Source organism: Musa acuminata, chromosome BXJ1-5 (genome assembly GCF_036884655.1).
Source record: "Musa acuminata AAA Group cultivar baxijiao chromosome BXJ1-5, Cavendish_Baxijiao_AAA, whole genome shotgun sequence".
Classification (NCBI taxonomy): Eukaryota; Viridiplantae; Streptophyta; class Magnoliopsida; order Zingiberales; family Musaceae; genus Musa; species Musa acuminata.
The window spans coordinates 3,648,762-3,672,271 of record NC_088331.1 but is presented as its reverse complement, the minus strand read 5'-3'; the positions used below and the strand labels follow the sequence as shown (position 1 = coordinate 3,672,271).

General features: G+C 39.2%; 3 protein-coding genes and 1 long non-coding RNA gene across 6 annotated transcripts; 3 read left to right on the top strand and 1 right to left on the bottom strand.

Annotated features, from left to right (window-relative positions):
- The first annotated feature begins 495 nt into the window (after positions 1-495).
- On the top strand, positions 496-5,026 carry LOC135673061 (uncharacterized membrane protein At1g16860-like). 3 transcript variants are annotated; one of them, XM_065181761.1, is made up of 5 exons: positions 496-658; positions 1,349-2,425; positions 3,702-3,857; positions 4,056-4,267; positions 4,530-5,026. In XM_065181761.1, the coding sequence occupies exons 2-5, from the start codon at positions 1,541-1,543 to the stop codon at positions 4,720-4,722; spliced, it is 1,446 nt and encodes a 481-aa protein (XP_065037833.1). In that variant the 5' UTR covers positions 496-658; positions 1,349-1,540; the 3' UTR covers positions 4,723-5,026. The 3 variants fall into 3 exon arrangements, with proteins under 3 accessions (XP_065037833.1, XP_065037834.1, XP_065037835.1); XM_065181763.1 differs by lacking the exon at positions 496-658 and adding an exon at positions 669-826; XM_065181762.1 differs by lacking the exon at positions 496-658 and having other exon boundaries at positions 667-2,425.
- A 958-nt stretch (positions 5,027-5,984) lies between these two features.
- Positions 5,985-14,580, top strand: LOC135673059 (protein At-4/1-like). The gene is made up of 7 exons (XM_065181759.1): positions 5,985-6,082; positions 8,607-8,712; positions 12,257-12,334; positions 12,407-12,480; positions 12,548-12,681; positions 12,772-12,867; positions 13,217-14,580. The coding sequence occupies exons 2-7, from the start codon at positions 8,659-8,661 to the stop codon at positions 13,357-13,359; spliced, it is 579 nt and encodes a 192-aa protein (XP_065037831.1). The 5' UTR covers positions 5,985-6,082; positions 8,607-8,658; the 3' UTR covers positions 13,360-14,580.
- Positions 14,581-14,714: 134 nt separating this feature from the next.
- LOC108952770 (uncharacterized) lies at positions 14,715-18,437 on the bottom strand. The gene is made up of 3 exons (XR_001977851.2): positions 18,299-18,437; positions 18,145-18,191; positions 14,715-16,261 (listed from the first exon to the last, which is right to left on the bottom strand). It is a non-coding gene; the product is annotated as an uncharacterized LOC108952770 (long non-coding RNA).
- Positions 18,438-19,182: 745 nt separating this feature from the next.
- LOC135673058 (protein SMAX1-LIKE 4-like) lies at positions 19,183-22,481 on the top strand. Its single transcript, XM_065181758.1, has 3 exons — positions 19,183-20,390; positions 20,671-20,893; positions 20,966-22,481. Exons 1-3 carry the CDS (start codon positions 19,183-19,185, stop codon positions 22,394-22,396), a joined length of 2,862 nt encoding a protein of 953 aa, XP_065037830.1. The 3' UTR covers positions 22,397-22,481.
- Positions 22,482-23,510: the final 1,029 nt, after the last annotated feature.

Genomic DNA, 23,510 nt, shown 5'->3' with positions numbered 1-23,510 from the left:
AAAAGAGGAGTGTTTCACACTCAAAATCCGTGACTGTTCCATCAAAATTTAGGGCCATTTCAGCCTCACAAAATAAGTTTCGTGCTGTACTGTGTGATGGAAGACTATAAATCAGATTCGAATCAAATCAAATCGAATGATCGATCGGATCAAAAAATCAAAAATCAGATCAATTTAATTGACTGATTATACCATGATATCATATAAATAGATATATAAAGAGAATGATGTCATAAAACATACAATAATTTTTATTTCATTATATTATAAATAAATATTTAATCTAATATAATTATATTATTTTTAATAAAATTATTAAACATATGATTCGATCAGTTAATACTAATGCAAACATGGCTGAGTGTAGTTTAGTAGTATCTTTGAAAGCCTAGGGATATTTTAGTCACTTCGTGGTAAAAGGAAGGGCAGTATAACGGTGGGTTGGGTTTTACAGCCTTGTCTCTCTCTCTCTCTCTCTCTCTCTCTCTCCACCGTTTATGGTGGTGTGTGTGGGAGACAGCGGTGCAAGGGGGCAAGCCCTGTCTCTCTCTGTCTCTCTTTCACTCGCAGGCATAGTGTTGTCGATTGGGGCGATCAATGGCGGCTGGAACACATTTTGGTGCGCACTGTTGACCAATTTGTGCTTTGGATTCTGGAGGTATGCACAAAAATCTCACCTTTTCGCGGTTTGGTCTGTGCTTGTTTCCGTTTTGTTGGTACTCATGCCTCTGTCGTGGAGCTGTGGGTCTTGTAGCACCGGGTTTTCTTCGGTGAGAGGTTCTGGGAGGTGGGTCTTTGTTGGTTTGGGATCTGAATGGCGAGAAAGGTAAGATTTTTTTCCCCAGAGACGGCAGCTTTTCTTTGGGATATGGTCTGTGTTGGATGTTTGTGTCAGTAATTGGACTCGAGAAAAGCAATTCATTCGTTTTCGCCACCAGTTCTTTCGGAGTTTTGTTTCAATCGAGTGTGGTTGACGGTGCCTTGCGTCGCTTGCTAGTGTGGGCATTTATTTAGTCATGGAAATTCTTATACCTGCAGAAATATGTATGCTTTTAGCTCTTTCATTTGATCATCTCCATACATCGATACAAATACGGTCAAAGATTGCTTGATATGTCAGAACTGTGGTTCATTCATTATGTTGGTGCACCGGTTCATGGTTTGGACTGGTATTCGTGTCACGATTCTTGAAATCTCGATCATGATTCTGATTGACATTTTCTTTCTTTCAAAGCATGCGCTAGAACACCTTGCTGCAAGACAGATTACAGCCACGGAAGCAAGAATCCATGTGCATGTTTTGCATTTTATTGTTTTTGGTTTATGATCATTCGCCGCTATCTGACAGGATACCTTGGAAGGTCTGTGAGGAGTATCATTCTGGTTGCACGTACCTCCACCATTATGACTCCATTGGACATTAACATTGTTGACCTTGTCATTCCTGTAACACTGAGTTGCTCGAGAGTACTTCTGAATCAATCCTGAGAGTTCGGTTTGCATTTGCTATATCAAGTTTTAAGGAGCCTTTAAGCTAAGGATGGGATCTAGATTCCCATCACATCAACTCAGCAGTGGCCTCTATGTTTCTGGCCGTCCTGAGCAACCAAAGGAGAAGCCTCCAACTATGAGCTCTGTAGCCATGCCATATACCGGCGGAGATATTAAGAAGTCTGGAGAACTGGGGAAGATGTTTGACATTCCGACAGATAACTCGAGGTCAAGAAAATCTGGTCCTATAACAAATGCTCCAACGAGAACTGGAACATTTGGAGGTTCTGCCTCATACTCAGGACCTATTATCATGCCAAACTCTGGAAGTCGGTCTAACTATTCATCCGGTCCAGTTTCATCTACAGGAATGCCAAGTAGACAAAAATCCAATTCAGGACCTCTAAATAAACAAATTGATTCTATGAAAAGGTCATCTGGCCAGCAAAGTGGTGGGACTAACCCGATGGCTCGCCAAAATTCTGGTCCACTTGCTCTCCCTGCAACTGGACTTATAACATCAGGCCCTGTTTCTTCAGGTCATCTAAATTCATCTGGAGCCCCTCGAAAAGTGTCTGGTCCTTTGGATTCCTCTGGTTCAGCTAAGTTACATAACACCTTGAGCGTACACAACCAAGCTGTCACTAATATCAGCCACGAGGATGACTTTTCTTTCAAGAGGACATTCCCAAAACCAGCATTATGGGCTGTGATTCTTCTGTTTGTGATGGGATTCATTGCTGGTGGATTTATTCTTGGAGCTGTCCATAATGCAATTATTCTCATTGTCGTTGTAGCTCTCTTTGGCATTGTGGCTGCACTTTTTATTTGGAATTCTTGTTGGGGAAGAAAGGCTATGATACGATTCATTGCATGCTATCCTGATGCCGAGCTAAGAACTGCAAAAGATGGTCAATACGTCAAGGTCTCTGGGGTGGGTATCTTCCAGTGAAAAAGCTTAAATTATATGAATGAGACCAAATTTTATTGAATATATTTTTTTAACTTTTTTCCTGCCTAACCCATGTAAGTTTTTTTATTATTAAGCGAGTGCTGTGGTTGCCTCATTATTAAATTTTTTATTTTTTTCTAATATTTGCTCCAAACTGTAGTAGTTTCTTTTTGTAATTTTCTTCTGATAAGTTCCACATATGCTTTTGTCTTTTTCTTTCAAAAATAACTTATGCAATCAAACTCTCATACACATGTTTAACCATAGGACAAGGTGAAAATCTTGCTCATCTTAACTATTCACAAATAAATTAAATTACATTTGTGTGCTTTTTTCTGTCTGCCTAATGTGTGTTGGCACTGTCAGCACAGACTATAATGTGGCATCCACTTGATCTGATTGAGATCTGAGAATTGCTTCATAACATGCAATATAGAAACATTTGAAACATAACAAGGATTTGATGGCTAAACGTTGAATCACTGCAAGCCTAGAAAAGGATGCACACTGAAGTCCTGAGACTGTCCCTATTTTTCAATATGTGGACATTAGCAAGCAGGTAGCTAAATTAAGAGACTGTTGCATTGAAGATTTGAAACTGGTATCAAGTTAACAGAAGTCTATGTCGCAATGCTTGCTATAGAGTACCTAATACGTCTCTCATGGAAAGTATTAGAAATAGGTTTTATGTAACTTATATCTATTGATGATTCCTGGCTTGTGACTCAAATATTCTTCTTACTTTCTTTTATGAGCTATATGCTTTTTCTTGTGTTGATAAGAGTCCCTTTTTGTTTGTAATGTTTCGTTGGTTCACTATGTTATTGTCTATGCGCTCATGTGACATTTGATGTCATACATCTAGGATAGGTGTTGTCTTGGTTGCAAAAGTCGAGCATAGTGGTCCATTGCGAATTTTGTGCATATCATAGGTTTTGCAATTATGCAATGTGCAAAGCCAGGTACCTGTCCAGCGAACACCTCAAAAAGGCAAAAAAAATACTGTATATAATATTTGAAGAAGGCGCCTTATCAGTGCAGCAACTAGGCATGGCTTTTGGCAACTTAAGTTACGGGTCTTCCTTCACTGTGTATGCATATATATGATCAGCAGGTTTATATAAAAAGATCTTGCTGCCTCATTTGTGTCTGATTGGATGTTTGTGACTAGTGATATTTATTTTCTTCTATCATGTTGATTTTTTGTTTAATACCTTATCTCTATCATGAGTGCTGCTTAATCAACAAATGTTTGCAGATTGTAACCTGTGGAAATGTTCCCCTCGAATCATCCTTTGAGAAGGTACCCAGATGCGTGTACACGTCTACAAGTTTATATGAGTACAGGGGCTGGGACTCTAAGCTTGCCAATCCTCAGCATCGCCGTTTTACATGGGGTCTTAGATCAATGGAGGTTTGTTGTGCTCTTTAGTCTATTTTAGATTGCTCAACTCTGATAAAAGGCCTCATTTACTTAGTGCAGGCTCCAATTGCCTTCCTTTAGTCAATCAACTTCTGAGAGATTTGTATAAATCTGGTTCTTGAAATCACTATCAATAATCCTGTTTCATAATTGGTGACCTTCTAGACATTGATGTTTAGCTTTTGGCAGAGGCATGTAGTTGATTTCTACATCTCAGATTTTCAATCTGGGTTACGAGCATTGGTAAAGACTGGCTGTGGTGCAAAAGTGACCCCATTTGTTGATGAGTCTGCTGTTTTGGATATCAACCCAAGCAAGAAAGACTTGTCTGCTGAATTCCTTATGTGGTTAGCTCAGAGGAATCTTTCAAGTGATGATCGTGTAATGCGCATGAAAGAAGGGTAACTTGATTTCCCTCATAATTATATTATTTTGTAACTTTATCTGTTATTTTAATCATCCCAATTTATGACTGTTGTAAAATTTCCCTTAATTTTTGCTACAGAATATAGATGCTGTTATGTTTCCCTAAATCTCATCGTTTTTCTAATAATTAAGCAAAGCATCACCTTTTGTTTTGCTGATGACCAACATTAGACCTGTAAAGATCAACACAGATCCAGGCATCAATAACTCAAAAACTGCTTCGTCTCTTTACTACAGGTATATCAAGGAAGGCAGTACTGTGAGTGTGATGGGAGTCGTTCGGAAGAATGACAATGTGCTTATGATTGTTCCTCCATCTGAGCCAATTTCGACAGGATGCCAATGGACCAGTTGTATCCTCCCAGCTAATCTTGATGGGATTGTGTTGAGGTGTGAAGATACTTCAAAGCTCGATGTCATACCGGTGTAGCGGATGCAGCATTTTTGCTGATGGCAGTCGGGTGTATGCCAAATCCAGAATTTGTAAGTTGGGTGTTGGCGGTTGCAAACACGTGAGAGATGATAAAATAATTATTAATGGGTTTGAGTTGGAAATGTATTCCTTAACTCGGTTGTATAGTTTCTCTCTCTTTTTTCCTCCCTTTTTTGTTGGAGGCCTGAAAGCTTTCATGACAAGGATGGCCTCACTAGTACAACAGACTCCTTTTGATGTGTACTTGAAGGAAGGTGACTTTGGTCATATATTTTAAGCTTTCATTAAATGTTTTGGCTAAGTTATTGTCAGATATATATATGCTGGTTTCAGCCTGATCATAAACTTGTTCTTCATAGTTCAGATTATAAGCCTGCAACCACAGTATTTCTGAGGATCCTTTCGGAACATTTTGATCAGAGTTGTAACAAGTGGTGCTGCAGTTTACTCAATGGTGGATGAGAAATGACAGCTTCATCTTCTCAGAAGTATGGCCATGCCATTGTGGATAGTTATTTCTTTAACCATTATGTTCTTGATAGTTCTCATTGTACAATTGTTCTGCAATGACACTTATTTCATGTGAATGGTCTCCACATCTCTCTCAAGTATCACATAATTGCACGCAACTTAGTGGTCAGTGGCTTCCAAGTCTCTGTACATACATGAGATTCTACATGTAAAACATTCTCTTCCTTGCAATGCATTAACATCTATATCAGTATAAGAGAGATCTAATCTTTTCCTTCAGTTGAGATCCATCAAGTTATTGTTACTAAGGGTTATGCAGGACATCTGTACATGCATTAGTATGTCAGACAAATATGTGAACTTAAAAAAAAGGAAAATCACTAATTTCAAAACGATATGTAATTATATATATATATATATATATATATATATATATATATATGTATATGTATGTGTGTATGTATAGGTATATGTATATATATGTATATGTAAGGTCCGTCGTATCGTACTGTACCGGCGTTTCCATTCGAACTCGGTACCGGTACGGTACGGTGTACCGAGCGGTACACTCAGGTGTACCGGGGGGCACTGTAGTACTATTATAGTATCACAGTATACTGCTACAGTGCGAATCGATATCGAGCGATCCGTGTACCACTGATCTGTCAGACCTTATATATATATATATATATATATATATATATATATATATATATATATATATATATATATATATATATATATATATATATATATATATATATATATACACGTAAAAGTTTGCGCTAACTCAATTAGCGCGCACGAATACCAGGGGATGGAGTCGGCCGCAACGAGCGACGAGGGGATGGAATCCCTACTTCGAAACTTCGAGCAAATCTATCAAGTAAGTGCCCTACTTGTGTTTGATTCATTCAGGTCCGAATAGTTTCCTTCAATCTCGCTTCCGATGTGTAGAGATTGGAGATTTCCCTCTGCTATTCTCGTGTGGAGATCGACTGGCCCTAGTGATTGATTGAATTGATCCAGAAGAATCTCATAGCAAATATAACTAGGTTGGAAATGGCAACATGTGAAAGTTCATGATCACATTGTCATGAGAAGGGACAGATTTGGGTGATTAGGATTTGATTGCGGAGCTGCAATTGATGTGGTCTGGCGACAACTAGGAAACTGTGGATTTTATGTCTTTGTTATTGCTTGTCTGCATAATATGGAGCTGCACTTTGATGGCTGCAACTTCGCACCAACCTCTGTTCCATTTGTTAGATTGAAACAATTTGTACGACAGAATCGATATTGGTTTGGATATGTTTGGTGCTCTAGAAGTAAAAGTGATGAACTAGAACTAGCAAGTAAGAACACTGTATTACAGGAATTGAAAGAGTTTCTAGCAAGAAATTAGGAAAAATAATGGGTTACTGTCCATTATAGCCTATGTGGTTTTGGTCATGGACTACTTAAACCTTTATAGTTTACTCATGTATAAAATAACCCATACATTTTAAAAAACGTAACATATAAGTCCCTCCCGTCAAATCTGAGTTAACAGATGTTAGAGTCTGCTTACATGGCATGATGACTCACAATAAATCATTAATATAATGACATGTGTAATTTAAGTTTTAAAAAGGGTTAAGGTTCATTTTAGTTCTTGTAGTTTTGGTCATAGATCACTTAAGTCCTTATGGTTTACTCGTGTCTAAAATAATCTTTATATTTTAAAAAATATAGCATATAAACCCCTCTCGTTAAGTCTGAGTTAGCAGATGTCTATTTACGTGGCATGTTGAATTACAATAAACCACTAATATAATGACACGTGTAATTTAAGTTTAAAAAGAGTTTAAGGTCTATTTTAGCCCAAGTGGTTTTTGCCATGAACCACTTAAGCTTTTATGGTTTACTCATGTCTAAAATAATCTTTACATTTTCAAAAACGTAGCATATAAGCCTCTCCTGTCAAGTCTGAGTTAACAGACGTTAGAGTCTGCTTACGTGGTATGTTGACTCACAATAAACCATTAATATAATGACATGTATAATTTAAGTTTAAAAAAGGATTAAGATTCATCTTGTCGAGGAAGAGACTACGACGGAGGCCGTAGCAACAAACGAAGGTGGAGAGATAGAGGTAGGAGAGGTCGGAGGCGGAAGTGAGAGAGAGCTGAACCACCACATTGTAGGCGCGTCGGGTGAAGGCACAGGAGAGGACGAAGTGGAAGGCGGTAGGGACGAAGACACCCAAGAGGAGGAAGAGGGACTAGGAGACCACTGCATGCATAGCGTCGGATTGGTCAATGCACATCCACCCGAGGGAAGATCGGAAGCTCCTAAGCTCATTGTTAGTGCTGGAGAGGCTATATGTGTATGACGCCTTGCTAGATAGCAGTGGCTCAGTGCTGCTGCTGGTGGTAGCTTCCATGATGATGCCTCCTCCCACCATTGATGGTGGTCTTAGTTTTTTTTTTAAGCATAAATTACATGTCATTATATTAATGGTTTATTATGAGTCAGCATGTCACGTAAGCAGACTCTAAAATCTATTAATTCAAACTTGACGGGAGGGGCTTATATGCTATATTTTTGAAAATATAGGGGTTATTTTGGACACAAATAAATCATAAAGGCTTAAGTGGTCCATGGCCAAAACCACAGGGGCTAAAATGGACCTTAACTCTTTTTTAAACTTAAATTACATATGTCATTATATTAATGGTTTATTGTGAGTCAGCATACCATATAAGCAGACTCTAATGTCTATTAACTTAGACTTGATGCGAGTGACTTATATGCTACGTTTTTTAAAATGTAAGGGTTATTTTAGACACGAGTAAACTATAAAGGCTTAAGCGGTTCATGGTCAAAATCACATAGGTTAAAATAGACCTTAACCCAAAAAGAATCAAACATTTAATTTTAATTTACAGCTTCAACAAGAAATGCTATTTGTGTTAGCCTAATTAGAAGGACATAAATGTTGGTTTTCAAGTTAATATCTTACACGCACATGCATGCATTGCTGGAAAGGACTGTCTGGAGGGTTTGTGTTATAACAATAAACTCTTTGCATGAAAGGATAAGTGATAAACCTTGATACTCTGCATACTCAATATATGCTGGAGCCTTGTACATTAAACTGTATATAATGCAGTGAATTGCATCTCCAAAAGGGCGTTTATGGATCTTTAACGAAGCTAATCTGCAGAGGAAAAAAAAAGAAAAAAGCAAAATCAGAATTTATGATCTTTGTTATAAAGAATATAAGGGTCATGGCAGATTTAAATTGCAGACATAAACGTAAACAAATAGAATAATGTGCACTGACACTCATAGTCTCATTGAAACTAACTTAAGCAAATAAATGCATGATATTTTGTTTCTTCTTACATTCTTCAAGTCATTGTCAGGGCTACAAAGATGCGCTTTTGGAGATCCAGTCATTGAAGACAAGCCGTAACTATGAAACCAGAAGATATGAAGCTCTTGAAGCCACCTGCAATGATCTCAAAACAGGTCCAGCAACATTTGATATAACTCAATGGGTCTTTTCATATGTTATGTTACTCGTAATAGTGAAGTATAAGATGTTCATTGTAAATTCCTTCTTTTAGTTTTCCATTGAGATTTGGTTTTAGATCATTCTTAGAGGAGAGTGAATTGGTGATCAAAATCTTGCAGTATCAAAATATGTATATTTTACACTGTATATTTCCCTAAGGTCACCTGAATTTTAACCATCGCTGCCTGTGTTAAAGGGAAAGATTTCTTGTGATTAATGGTTCCTTACAGATACACTTCTTCCTACTTTTGCTTAAACAAGAATCCTCTTTGCTATTGCACCATGGAAGCTAGGAAAGCATGGAGCCGCAACCTGTTTAGAATGGAATGGCAACTGAGTAGCTATAAGAGATCAAGCAAATTCATCAATATGTTGTTGAAAGACCACAAGAATTCGCTCCTGCGGAGGCTATGAACAATAATTGATATTGCAAGCTCAATACAAAAAATAAGACATTAATGTTACCCCTTCTATTTACCTCTTAATCATTAATATTTTCCATCATTTTGTAGGTTGGCTGATTTTTTCCCCTAAACTTTATCACATTACAGTTAGTTTCACTGACAAATATCTCTATATATTAGTACATGTAGCATGCTAAGGGAGGGTACATATATTGTGGACTATTTCTATGGATGTAATTATTTTAAATTGTAGATAATGGATGATTTTGATTTCATTAGCTAGTTTGGAAAGGTGAAGGATTTAAGTTGAAACTGCCCTCATAATCTAGTGTTGGATGGAAAATGCTATATGATTTCATTCATTTGATCTGTTAGCTTTTAACAACATGCACATGTTCATGTCCTTTAGAATCTATAATATTGCATTTTAGTACAGGTCAGTTATACATAGCATTTACTGATATGAGAGTTTGTTATTTGCCACTCGACATCATTTTGTTTCTGTTTGGGTTGAGCATTGAACAATAAACATGTTGTCATCACCACTGAGCAATGATGTCAAGAGGTGCTGCGGCACTTGCCTAGGTACTTGGGCAAGGTGAAGCGAGACCTGAGTGCTTCGATGGGTCTGAGCAACACACCTTCAATTGGGCATCACTTAGATGAGCACCTTAGCTGAGTCATTGGTTGTTCTTAGGACTCAACTCACTTGCCTATCTGGTTCAAACCCAATTCCCTCTTCATCACTTTTGTACAATTTTTGTAAGAAAAGCATCTTTTTTACCTGAGCAAGCACCTAAGCAAGTGGCCAGAACCTCCGGCAATGAGGGACCTCAGATACCTTACCCAGTGCTTTAACAATATTGTGACTGAGAAATTTCTTTCAATTCTATTATTTTGGATTGTTTCCTTTTACTCATTTGCTCAATTTTTATTACTAAATGAGCTTACTGACACCTGTATTGGAAAAGCTGTGAAGCATGTTATTTTGTTACTTTGAAGCTATGTTAAAAAAACAAAATCTGCAGATCATTTGCATGTTCCAACTAAAGTTGTTTGCTGCAGATAACCTTTTTTTTCTCTTCAGAATTTTTAGTCATATTTCAACCACAAGTCATTAAATGTAAGCCACAAATGATGGACTGAGAAAAAAGAAAACTATTGGTGCATTTCGATACACTAAGAGGCATATAGAATTGTTTGTTTCTTCCAAAATTGATATAAAGACTGCTTTGTCGTTTTCCCTCAGAGTTCATTTATTTAGATGCAAATTTTGTCTGAAAAATGAAGCAAACATGTTTCTTATAGTATGGTCCAGAACTGACTCCAGGAGTTGATCTTCCACAGATAATGAGCAATTAAGAAGGTTGTTTAATGAACCTTTATCCAAATTTGTGGATGAGGTATAGTCAGTCCTGCTGCATCTCTACCTCCTCACAGTGATATTCTATAATTTTTTTAATCTAATGTCTGATCTTCTTTGCTAAGAGGTGTCTCATTTGTTAAGAGGTGCTTAAATGCTTGATTTGATAGAGAGTTTGGTTAATATTCTATTGGAATGAATGAAGGATTGAGGCTGCAAGCATAATCACCTCAAAATCAATTCCAGAGCACTTAAATTGAACATTGTTGAACATGATCTCTGATGTTTGAAAAGCCAAGAAACAAAAAACATATTTATGAAATATTAAGATGAGAGAAAATTTTGGGTGGCATGGATATGCTATGATTTAAACAATGCAGAGTATCAAAACAAATCAATTTATTGTGTATATTCATCTTAAAAAAAATACGTCAATTAACATACTCTATCAGCACTAAGCACTTCTCACACAATTCATTTTATATTAATTTCATGAATGTACAAAATATATCAAAATCAGATGGATTATGGAATTTAAATATTATTGAATGTCATATATTGTATTAATATTTAAAGGATCTGATTTTCGATTTGGATATTTTGATTGATTTTGAGTTGATAGGATTGAGGCCTCAAAGTTTTTGATAGGATTCTAGCTTGGTACTATATTCTCATTATTGTTTCTCCCCTAATGCTTCCTTTTGAGGCCATCATTTGGTGAACAAATTGAACTCAAGACCGTCCTATATGACTGTGCATGTCTTAGCTAATCTGATATGCTGGGCTAGACAATCTTATAAAGATCTGAATATTCTAAACCCGAGTGATAACCTGGAAGGTTTCATAGGAGAAGACAAATTGGTATTTTCTTAAAAAAGAAATTATAACAAGAAAAACTATTATAAATAAAAAAAAAACATAAACAAATAAGAAAAATACCAGAAAAATGCTCAAATGTTCATGCATAACATAACATGCAAGGCTTTAGTTCTCATCCATGCCAAGTAAAATGATGTGTAACAGATAATAATGAACTAAAACTGCAGTTTTAAATTTTAGGGATATGCTGAAGTATTGAAGTTCTGGAATGACAGAGAATGTGATGAATTTGGATAGAGATAAAGTGAACTACAAAAAGAAGAGATAAAAGTCACTACTTTGTTTAATATAGTTCAAGTGGATAACTCTGGAGACAAGCTTCTCTCTCCTGACCAACAAGAATACCTGTATGATGGATGCAATTCCATTTGTTCATCTGATGCCAACTTAGAAGGGAATGAAGCAAGCAAGAGGTCTGTAAGATTATTCGTTGATATTGGTGGTTTTCGTTTTTGGTATACTGAGGAAGGTGGTAGCATGACTATTTTGGAGGCTCAATTACAGTTGGGAAGTATAAAGCATAATGTGTCCTCATTACTAGATAATAATCATGTTTGCATGATGCGACAAGAAAATATGACCAAAATAATGTATCTGCAGCTTCTGTTCTCTATGAGTAAGTTCTATCAGCGTGCGAGAGATTAAGCTAAATAGTGCAATTGTGTTTGCATATGATGCTGCTTGATTCATTATTGTTTATCATTTAAAACTTCTTTTGGTGTTTGCTCTATTTGATTAAATTTAGTATTTTTATGACCCTTAACAGTTAACAATATAAAATTCGAACTTTTCAAGGTTATGTTACTATTTCCAAAGACTTATCCTTGTTTTCTAATAATTTTCTTAAGCTAGATGAAATATCGGACCAAATGCCAAAGTTTGACAAAGGAACTAGAAAAAGCCAATAGCAAGCTGCTCAGTTTGGAAGACGTAAGTTTCCCACTTTTTTTTAGCTAGGTTATTAAAATATGCTTATCAAGGTGAAAATCTAATGTCAATCAGGATCATAGGAAAATGATTAAAATGCTTAAACACGAGAATGAACAGAAAATTCATGACCTGGAGAAGCAGGTCAGGTAGGTTAATTTTAAGTTTCATTTCTTTCATATTTGATAGTTAAATATGATGCTACATTGCAATCAGCTGTTCACTTCATAAACAAGCATCAGACCAAGCTCTAATGAATCAGCTCCAGCAAGACTTGGCCACTCATGAGACTCATATTGAGATCCTGACTAGCAACTTTGAACAGGTTACTGCTGATCTTCAATCAAAATGTATGTTCATTATTTGTATTTTTTCAAAAAAAAATTGTTAAAATTTGTAATTACACCTTATTGTTCAAATTAGCATGCTGTTTTTAGCAGTTAATTCTGAGATTCAAGAATTGAAGGACTTGCTTCTAGCTGAACAGGAAGAGAAAAATAAACTGCAAGTAAAGCTCCAGAATGCAGAAAATGAATGTGAGTGTCCAGTGAAAAATGCATCTGGTTGTTATACTTGTGGCAAATCAGTCAAAATAATTAACATATGTGGTCACACGGTCACATGCAAGTAAAGCAACTTCCAGACTGTTGCATCTGGAACTTGCAGCTACAACTGATGCCTAGAACAACAGTTGTTTTTCTTTTGTTCTCGTCTACCTCTATCCATCATTTCATCTCTTGCTTTTTCATTCTGCAGAGATTTACTGTTCCTTCTGATATTTTTATATCTATATGAACTTTCTGACCAACTTGTATTGAGATTACATATGCTTCCTTTTAGTCTGTCACCTACTAATTCTCTTATTCTGCTGATGCTTGATTGCAGTGCAGATCATCAAAAAGAAGCAGATAAACCAACAAAGGGATTCCATTTCACTACATCATGTCGAAACATTAAAGCAGAAAATCATGAAACTTAGAAAGGAAAATGAATCTCTGAAGAGGCAGGTTACCGCCTTGAAAACATGATATATGAAACTGTTCTGATTATACTCTCATGCAGGATACTATCAGGATAATAGATCACCAGTGGACAGCACACTTTCTTTCTAATCTGTTGTATATATATCATACAAAACATTGCCCATATAGTTCAGGAACATCTGGAGATGAATTTTCAAGAACAAATTATAATGGTCAGTAAGATTAGGTTGCAAGAATGTTGGATACAGATCGAAATTTCTAAAGTTTCTTTAATGGGAAACTGCTATTAGTTTACTCTTCCTATTTGCGTATGAGCTGTGAGCAAGTGTATTTAGACTGCTAGTGATGTCTTAGCAGATGCAGGGTGCCATCTACCACTGTTTCTCCACATCTTAGATGCAGAAAGAAGCTCTTCTAAGCTTCGTTATGTGGACTGGTCTTCAATGTTGCAGCTACCATGAAAGGTGGTATCTTTATATGTTCTAAAAGAAGACATATTTATATGGTTTTTGAATACATAATTAAGGTGCCATAGCATGATAAAACAAACATTTCTCTGTTTCATTAGAGTGTGAACATGGTGAAAAATGTGACACAGTTAAGTGTTGGTGTTGGCTACTTCTAGACCCCGGCATTGGATGTATGAAAGATTGTGCTTAGTGCAATCCTCAGTGAGTGATGCTGTAGGGGCTCCTATGTGTCACCCACTGAAGATGATTGGCTACACTAGAATAGCTAGGAGCATTATATTCTTGGTAATTGAAATGCCAAAGATACATCCAACAGTGATATTACATTTTTCCTTTTTTCAAGTGACCCATCTACCTTCAGGAATAGAGAATGAGAATTTATTATGTGATGTAGGATGAGGTTTTAGCGCAAATCTTGAATGTGTTAACTAACTCGACTTACAAAGATTTTGATTGCTTATAGTAAGATTTCCGAAGTAAATTTCTACCTTCGTCTAAGTTTAGTCACAACATGTTGGATATTTATCCTATCTAAGCAAGAATTTTTATTTTGTTGCTTGATAGTATCACATAGCAAAAATTTGGTATAATACTTAGGCATTTGTTAATTGGGTCTGGGTCGAGTATAGATAGGAAATTAAGTCTTTTGATCGATATTGAAATGTATTGGATACCTAAATAGTTTGTAGGATCAAGATTTCAGTATGAGTCTCGTATGCTTTTTTTTACCTTGCAAGATTGTATCCTTTTCATGTGATTCAGGAAGAACTAATGTGCATATGTGGTTATTCTTGAATGTGATGTGATGCATCATTTATGAGTTCTGAGATTGTAGATGTGTGGCGACTTTCCTTTGCTGAACATCCCCAAACATGCAGCAGTAAATGGTTCAGAAGAAGATTATGTCAATGAACAAAGAAAGGGCATTGCTGAACTGAGAAAGAAAATGAGGAGGATATTATATAGGCATGACAACTTGATCTCTCGTCTCGGGCCCGAAGCCAACAGTAGAGTACACATCCCCTCCATAGGAGTGATGGGTTTTGTGCTGACAAAGAGAATCCATGTAAGTCAGCTTCAAAAGGAGAGCCCCATCTGTGTGTGTGTGTGTGTGTGTGTGTTAGAGAGAGAGAGAGAGAGTGCTAAGGTCTTGGGTTTCATTCTCTTGGCGTTTTGCTACATTCCTTAGCATCCTAAGCTGAAATCTGTATAGCTATCGTGCAACAGTGTCTTCTCTCAGATGATTTACATTGCAAGCACATCTCAGTGTACAGCCCCACCAATCTCATCTCTCTCGTCCTCTTGTCTTGTGCAGTGAGTGACGACTGCTCCTTTGTGCTTCTCAAGGGGCCCGAGCTACAAGACATTCCGTCCCTCATTCTTCCTCGGCCTCTCCCCCAATGTAAGAGGACATGATTGTACTATTCTTTATACTGACTTATGTCCCCTCCCCTCATTGACAAATAATTCAACCTGCTTATTAGTTTTTCCCGTACAAGATCGAGCTGAATGGCTTCTGAAGCTTGTGTACCTTACTGGGTTTCAAGGACTGGCAATGTTCATGACCCAAATGTGACAGTAGATTCAGTACTTTCACATCATCGGTCAGCACTCATAGATCAACTCTCATGGCTCCTTTGTTCTTCTACTGGCTGGCTACTCTTGAATGTTGATTGAGATAATCCTCTTGGATTATTTAGAATGTTGCACTGGTGGATGTCATGGACTATGACAAATTTGTTTCTTGTTATTCCTTTTGTATTTTTCCTGCTGTTCATCCCACTTTTGAAGTGGTGGGAAAAAGAATCAATCATGAGACACTGTTCATTGTTCCAGCTAAATGTTGGGTTGCGCAGTTTGTGGAAGCAGGCAGTGAAATATTGGGTCTATTCCAAGGTAGACTTTCGCAGATATGCTTCTGTTCTGTATGAGAAACAGGAAGAGGCCAAGTCTGTCACATGCTGTAAGACCAAAAAAAACCCAAGAAAGGCAGCTGCTATATTTATGTGTTTTGTTTGGGGCTCTTCCTTCTCCCAGGTATGCTTTTTATCCATGCACTATCACTGTCCTGCTCTACTCTACTCTTTTGAGTACAAACCTCTCACTTATTTGCCTCGGAAAAAGCTTGTAGAGCAAACTGTCCTGACAAAGATTTAGAACCAGTGATTAGTACACTACCAATCTTGTCAAAGCATATATATGCCGCACCATGAACATTTGGGTCCTTCTGCAGGTCCATCTTGTGCTTGTTAATCTCTGGGTATCATTTCTACATCATCTTTGGCATAGAAGCATTGAGTTCTCTGCAACAAATGGTGTGCTTCCAACTAGTGTTTGCTGTGCTTATCTGTGCTTTACTAAAGCCAAGAATCATTCTTGTGATTGGATGAACTCACTGTCACATGATAGCTGTAAGCTTTTTGAACCTTGCTCCATGTTTCTTCAGATGAAAGAAGCCAATTGTAACACTAGGATGGCTGTGAGAAACAACAAACAGGATCTTTATAGGTGATCTTATTACATGTTAAGAAGTGCAAAAAGACTTGCATTCATGCATAGTTTTCCACAAAAGAGAATACGGTCATAAAGCTTAATCTCAAAACTTTGCTACAGGTTTGAACTGTTCTTTCTGTCATGCACACCTCTATCTTATTAGCTCAACATTTTTACTGAGCTTAAGAGGATTCTTTCCCAAGTACTTATGATGCCTCTACCCCCATATGATCTCACTAGCCTAAAAAGCTTGTACTAGTAGCAATCCTTTCCCTCATGCAGCAGGAATGAATATGTTCTTTGCTTTACTTGTTGATGTCTGTAGTGAGTGCACTTTAAGCTTCATTCAATAGTTTTTTGATTGTTTCAGCTATGTATCTTGGAACTGAAAGGTTGGTGCAAACTAATCCTATTACTTTCTGAACATGCTAGGAAAAGTTATGCTTTCTAAAGTTTCACCCGTTCACATAAATGTTTGATCCTGAGGCCATAAAGCAGTACCTTTCTTGTAAGTTGGGGAAACTACTTGGTTTTCTATCCTGCTTTATAAGAGGACTTCAGACCAAAGATAAGTCTCCACCCAGTCCTTTAGATTTTCTTGCACTTGATACATATATCTTTCTCCATTTTATACAGCATTGTTGGAAGAATAAATTGACCAGCTTATAAGTGCATGGATTTTCCCCAAACTTTGCTATTTTGACAGACTGAGATATCATGTTTTTTCCTCTCCTATCTGCAAGTCATCATTTCAGAAATTTCTTCATGCTAAAGTTATTTGTCTATACTTGAAAGATTTGCTATTAAAATGCATTTTCTGGTTCTTAAGATGATACATTTCTTGCATGAGTTTTAATTAGACTGGGAATATGTTATCTGATAAGAGATTTGACTTCAGGATGATAGTTGGTTAAGTCTTATCAAGACTTTGTTATGACAATAATGACTAATGTTGCAAACAAAGAAATAACAACATTAGTCAACACTGTTTATTTGCTCAATTTATTGTTATTGCAATCAAACTATTTAATTTTTTGAAGCAATATTTTGCAGCCTCAAAGTTGTTTCAGGCAAATGATAAATTCAAAATATGCTGAATGATGGCTGGAGAATTGGCATCAGTAGTTCCAAGTAGAATCAATATGGTAATCAAGAGAAAGAAAAGAACAAAGCAGAAAAATCACAGGTCAGTCAGTAACATAAATTAACTTGAAACAATCTACCTAAATGAAGCAAAACATATTGTACATATATGTATGTATTCTGCAGCCCAACATCTCTCTTTCTGCTCCTTATGTTCTCTAACCTGTTACTACAACTGACATGAGAAAACTACAGGCAGAGGCAGCCACCAATCCAATACTTGGTCCTTTTGATTGGGTAACATGCACTCGAGGAAAGAGAAAAAGAAGGCATGGAGTGGGATCTCTTTCACGGCTTCCAACACAGTCTGAGCTCAAAAAGACTGGTCAAAAAGCTGCCCTCATGAGAATGAGGAAAAGAATGCATTAACAAAAGGTAAGTGTATCCATGTAATGTAATCTTACTCACTGAGTGCATTCTTCACCTTTTCCCTTTGATCATGGAGATATAATGGGTATTTGTGACACTACACTACACTACACTCTACACAAGTAGATGCCCATTTGTTTCTCCAATACAAGTTCCCATCATGACCTGATGTTTGTTCTCTAGCTATCCTTTTGGCACACTGTCACAGGGTTTGAGAAAAGGTTTTGCAGTAACAAATGTGATGTTTCATCCTCTTATTAACGAAAGAACAACATCAGTTAGGAGGGGATCACTGTCCAGGATATTATTTTTATTGAGCAACTACATGCAAAAAGAGGTAAAGGAAAACAATAACCTTTCTTTCTTCTTGTTGAGGAGGGAAAAGAATCTGCTTGTGATGGCCTGCATGGTTGCAAAGACAACACAAGAAAACATGAAGGGTTTGGAGGTTACATGAAGAACTCAAAAACAAAATTAATGGAGGCCATGCCAGACAAGCAGACATGAACCTGCTTTCTGTGTCCTTGGGAGGAATATTAACATTGGTCGTGTCCCTGAGTTTTGGTGCAAGAGGCCTCTGATCTCTTTCTTCTTTTGAGACAAGGATATATCACACTGCATCTGCACCAAAGAAAAAGCAAAGTGAGACAGCAGCAATCGGAGAAACACAAATTTATTAGTGCCTGCACAAAAAGCTCAATATGCAGTGCTGCTTTCATCACATCTTCCATTCTTTCCTTTTTTATTTCTCTCCTCTTCGCCTTTCTGCTTTCTCTTTTCCTTTGTTTTGGAGATGTCTGATGGCTTCATCTGCCCAGTTGAGGAGAGAAGCAGACCACTGATCTCATGTCAAAGGTGGCTTCTTCTGTGGCTTTTCTTTCTTCTTTTTGTTTCACCGCTATACTTTTTTGGAGTTTTTGGACAGACCAATGGCACGGGCAGTAAGAGATGTGGCAAGGAAGCAAGCATGGTGTTTGGCCTCTGTCAAGAGAGCCAAAGAGTGATGAGATATGTTGGCACGGATATTAACAAAGCAAAAGAAATGAGATTAGGCCAAAATAGGTGCAGAAAGTGAAAGTGAACCATCCTTGAATGGGACACCCAAAAGCAACAGTGCCACACTCACAACAGAAGGACAGGGAGATGGAGAGAATACAGAGAGAGAGAGAGAGAGAGAGAGAGATGGTTTAGCTTGTATAAAGCTCACTCTACTTCGGTTCTACGACCTCTTCCACTTCCAACGCAACTCCTCAATCCCCACAAAGTAGTAGTAGTAGTAGTAGTGGCAGTAGTAGTAGTAGTAGAAGAGAGGGTGTGCAAGGCAGCTCAGAGAAGAAGCAGAGCAAGGAGAACACCGGGGCGGCGGGGGGTTGGTGTTGGGGTGGGTTAAGTGATGCGAACAGGAGCTTGCACACTGCAACAGGCCCTCACCGCAGAGGCTGCCTCGGTGCTCAAGCACTCCCTCAGCTTGGCCAGGCGCAGAGGCCACGCTCAGGTCACCCCGCTCCATGTCGCTACTACCCTCCTGAGCTGCTCCTCCTCCTCCAACCTCCTCAGAAGAGCCTGCGTCAAGTCGCAGCCCCACTGCCCTGCCTCCCACCCCCTCCGCTGCAGAGCGCTCGAGCTCTGCTTCAATGTGGCCCTCAACAGGCTCCCCACCACTCCACCGCCCGCCTCTCATCCCTCCCTCTCCAATGCTCTCGTTGCGGCTCTCAAGAGGGCACAGGCCCACCAGAGGAGGGGCTGCATGGAACTCCAGCAGCAACAGCAGCAGCTTCTCTTGGCTGTCAAGATTGAGCTGGAGCAGCTCATCATCTCCATCTTGGACGATCCAAGTGTCAGCCGGGTGATGAGGGAGGCTGGCTTCTCCAGCACCTCTGTCAAGAACAGCTTGGAGGGGGAGACCTCCTCTGTTTTGAGCCGGTCCTCGCCGTTCTTGCTTGAGTCACATAAAGATGTCATCGACCATGGGAGCCCGCTGTTTCCGTTGTCTTCGCAACAATCCTCCCACCACCACCACGACTCGAGCGCAGTCTTGGAGGTGATGCTCGGGAAACAGGGGAGGAGGACCAACACTGTACTGGTGGGGGACTCTGTTTCCCTGGCAGAGGGGGTCGTAGCTGAGCTCATGGCGAAGGTGGGGAGAGGTGACGTCCCCGATGAGCTCAAGGCCGCTCATTTCATTAAGCTTCATCTCTCCTATGTCCACCTGAGGCTCATGAGCAGGAGTGACGTGGACCTGAAGCTTTCTGATCTCAGGAGAAAGATTGACCATTTAGCATCAGGGAGAACAGGTGGAGGCGTCATCATCTACGCAGGTGACTTGAGATGGGCAGTCGATGAGGAAACAAGAGACGGATGCCGGTTTAAGCCAGTCGAACACATGGTTGCAGAGTTGGGAAGGTTGCTATCTGAGTTCAGGAGCAGCATCGGCAATGGCGGCGGTGGCACTGTGAACACCAAGCTGTGGTTACTGGCGACTGCAAGCTATCAGACCTACATGAGGTGCCAGGTGAGGCAGCCATCTCTCGAGACTCGGTGGGCTCTTCAAGCTGTAGTGGTTCCCTCAGGTGGCCTTGGACTGAGCCTCCAAGCTCCCAGGTGAGATCGCCAACCCAGAGAGCCTCATGTCTTCGTCACTACCGTCCAATTCCTTTGCCTCCATTTACCTGCTAATTGTCATTCAAACAACACAGTAGTCGTTTGTTGGCGACCTAAGAAAATTAATGTCGTCTCCAAATAAATCGCAGCAAATGAATCATCAAACATACTTGATTTTTAGCCTTTGCCGATGCAGAAGATGGAGTGAAAAGAATTGGGATGGTAGTCATCACATCTTTTAGCTCTAACTGGTTTCCTTCCTTGCTTTCTTGCTCTGCAGTGGCCTAAACGCCGGGTTGCCGGAACTCTTCGAGCATCCTTCTCCGCTGCTTGGTTCCAAGGTTCTCAGCACCAGGGAGGATGAGAAGCTCATCTGCTGTGGTGAATGCATCTCCAACTTTGAGAAAGAAGCTTCAGTGCACAGGTCAGTGAACAAAGACACCAACTGTGGCTCGACACAGTTGCCGTTCTGGCTGCAAAGACAGAGTCCAGACAACCACAAGGTAGCAGCAGCATGAAGTGAATGCTAGTTTTGTTCCTCTGTTTCGGTAGCTAACGCTCCATAACATCTCCAGGATGCATTGCTGGAATTGAAGAGGAAATGGAACAGCCTGTGCCGAAATCTCCATCACATCGGACGTAGTCAGACTCGTTTGCATCCATCCTCGATCTTGAATCAGAGTTCCATTGGCAAGAACCTCAGCTGTTCTTCATCATACCCATGGTGGCCTAACAGCAACCAGAGCGAGAGCTCGATGCAAACTACTCCAGAGCTTGATGGTGGATTGCCATTCGACATGATCGATTCGAGAAATGGAACAGGTAACTGGCAGGAGAGGGAAGAATCGAAGCCGAGCTTTCCTGAAGTCAGCTTGCATTGCCTTAGAAGTGCAGGAAATCTGGATGTCGGAGTTACTCTGTCTATGGGCGGTGCTGTCGTCTCAGACTCGGCGACATCAAACAAGCAGAAAGAAATGATGACAGACCATCGAGAACTAACCCGGAAATTGCTAGAGAACATGCCTTGGCAATCAGAAATCGTTCCTTCGATGGTCGAAGCACTGACATCAAGCGAAAACAAGGGCGTTCGTCTCCTGTTACAAGGAAACGATTGCGTCTCGAAGAGGAGACTGGCACGAGTGATGGTCGAGCATTTCGGTGGATCCGAAGAAAGGTTCATACACATCGACATGAGGAGACGGGCGAGCAAATGCAGCTCATGCGGAGAGATCCTCGAGGAAGCCTTGGAAAAGGAATCGAAGCTTGTGGTTTTCATGGAGGACATTGATCGAGCAGACACCAGCTTCGTAACATCTCTGGTGGATGTGCTAAAGATGGGAGCTTTTGAGACGTCATCGGGCCAAGAGGTGTGCCTGACTGAGACAACCTTCATCCTTACCACATCGAGCTCGGCTGGCATTGGAGATGCCAACGACGTGATCAAGATGAAGTTGCAGGCCGAAGTGCCGTCAACCAACAAAGATCTCAGAAGGAAGGCAGAAACAGAGCAACAGAACAAGCCGAAACGACCAAGAAGGGGAGATTGCACTCTTGACCTGAACCTACTTGCAGAGGGGGAGGACGAAGAGGCAGTCCCGAGCGATCTAACCAATGAGACAGACTGCGGGAACTCCCGTCTTCCATCTGAGCTGCTCGAACTGATCACCGCTCGATTGGCCATGGACGCCGACCTCGAAAGGCTGCGTCCGGCATCCGAGAATCTCGTTTCGAAGCTCCGTCGGGCATTCGACGAGGTGAGGAGCGGCGTCGGAGGGGAAATCGGGGAGCTGCTTATCGACGGCGCGGCGGTGGCGGAGCTGATGGCCGCCGCCGGCTCCTTCCTGGAGGGCATCTTCGAGAGGTGGGTGAGGGAGGTCTTCCAGACCTGTTTGCGGCGGGTGGAAAGGGGCGGGAATGTGAGGCTGAGGGCGGAGGGCAAAGTGGGAAATGTGGGTGAGTTTGGGTTCATGTCCTCTCTTCTACCGAAGTGGATGGATGTCGACTGAAGCACTCGTGCATTGGTGGTTTTACGTATCTATCCTTTTATTATCTGGAAATAGCATATTTGCCCCTTCTGGTTTTTCCATTGCACGCACATATATTCTCCGTATATTTAGATTTTCCATATTATATATATATATATATATATATATATATATAATATTCGAAATATTCAATGAGTGACAACACTCTTGTGTTTGTTAGCATCTATCAAATAAAATAAAGTTAAATTCTACTAATCATCGTTACTACTGAATTAAAAATTTAAATATTTTTTATTGCTTTCATCAATTATTTGGTCCATAGAAACAAATAGAGATTAACTATAATAACATGAATCAAATCTTAGTATCTTCATTCTTACACTTTTAAGAATTACATTGAGATTCTTATATTTATAAAAATATTAAAATCTTTATATAAAGTAAAAAAGATAATTTTACAGGATTAAAAATCAAGATAGAAAAAAAAAATTATTAGAATAACGAGATTAAATATTTTAATTTCGTAAGTCTAAGATTCTCAATATAAAGTATAAGGACGGAGATACTAAAGGTAACTAATTACATAACATAATAACAATCAATACATTCTTGTCGTTTAAGGATAGGTGCAAGTTCAAGTGGGAAAAAAAATTATTGTTATCGTTACACCAAAGTTCACCCTTATAAAATACATATACTAAGTATAAATTTAAATTAATTATAAAATCACTAGTTTTGTAGGGATACATGTGTAATTTTGCTTAAGAAGTATTGGGATGTAAAATATTTTAGCATTTCTTATCCAGTTTGTCCTATCTTCTTTACTTGCATCAGTATAGCTTTGTCACTGTGATGATGATCGTTATTAGCACTGCTATTTAGTTTTTTGTTTGGAAACAAGAAATGAAAATGCCACGACTCACGTAAGCAATTCTCAGTTCGAGAGAGAGAGCTTTTGTCAGACGTACTCTTTTTTGGTGCCTTTTGCATCAATCAAAGTAGGCACGACAGGGGAGACAAACTTCTGACCTCTTCCTTTATTTCCCCCCTCTGTTTGAATGTGCCTTTGCATGCACGCTGGAAAAGTCATGAATGGCAGCCCAACACGCTGCGAGTTTGTAGGCTAGCATGACAC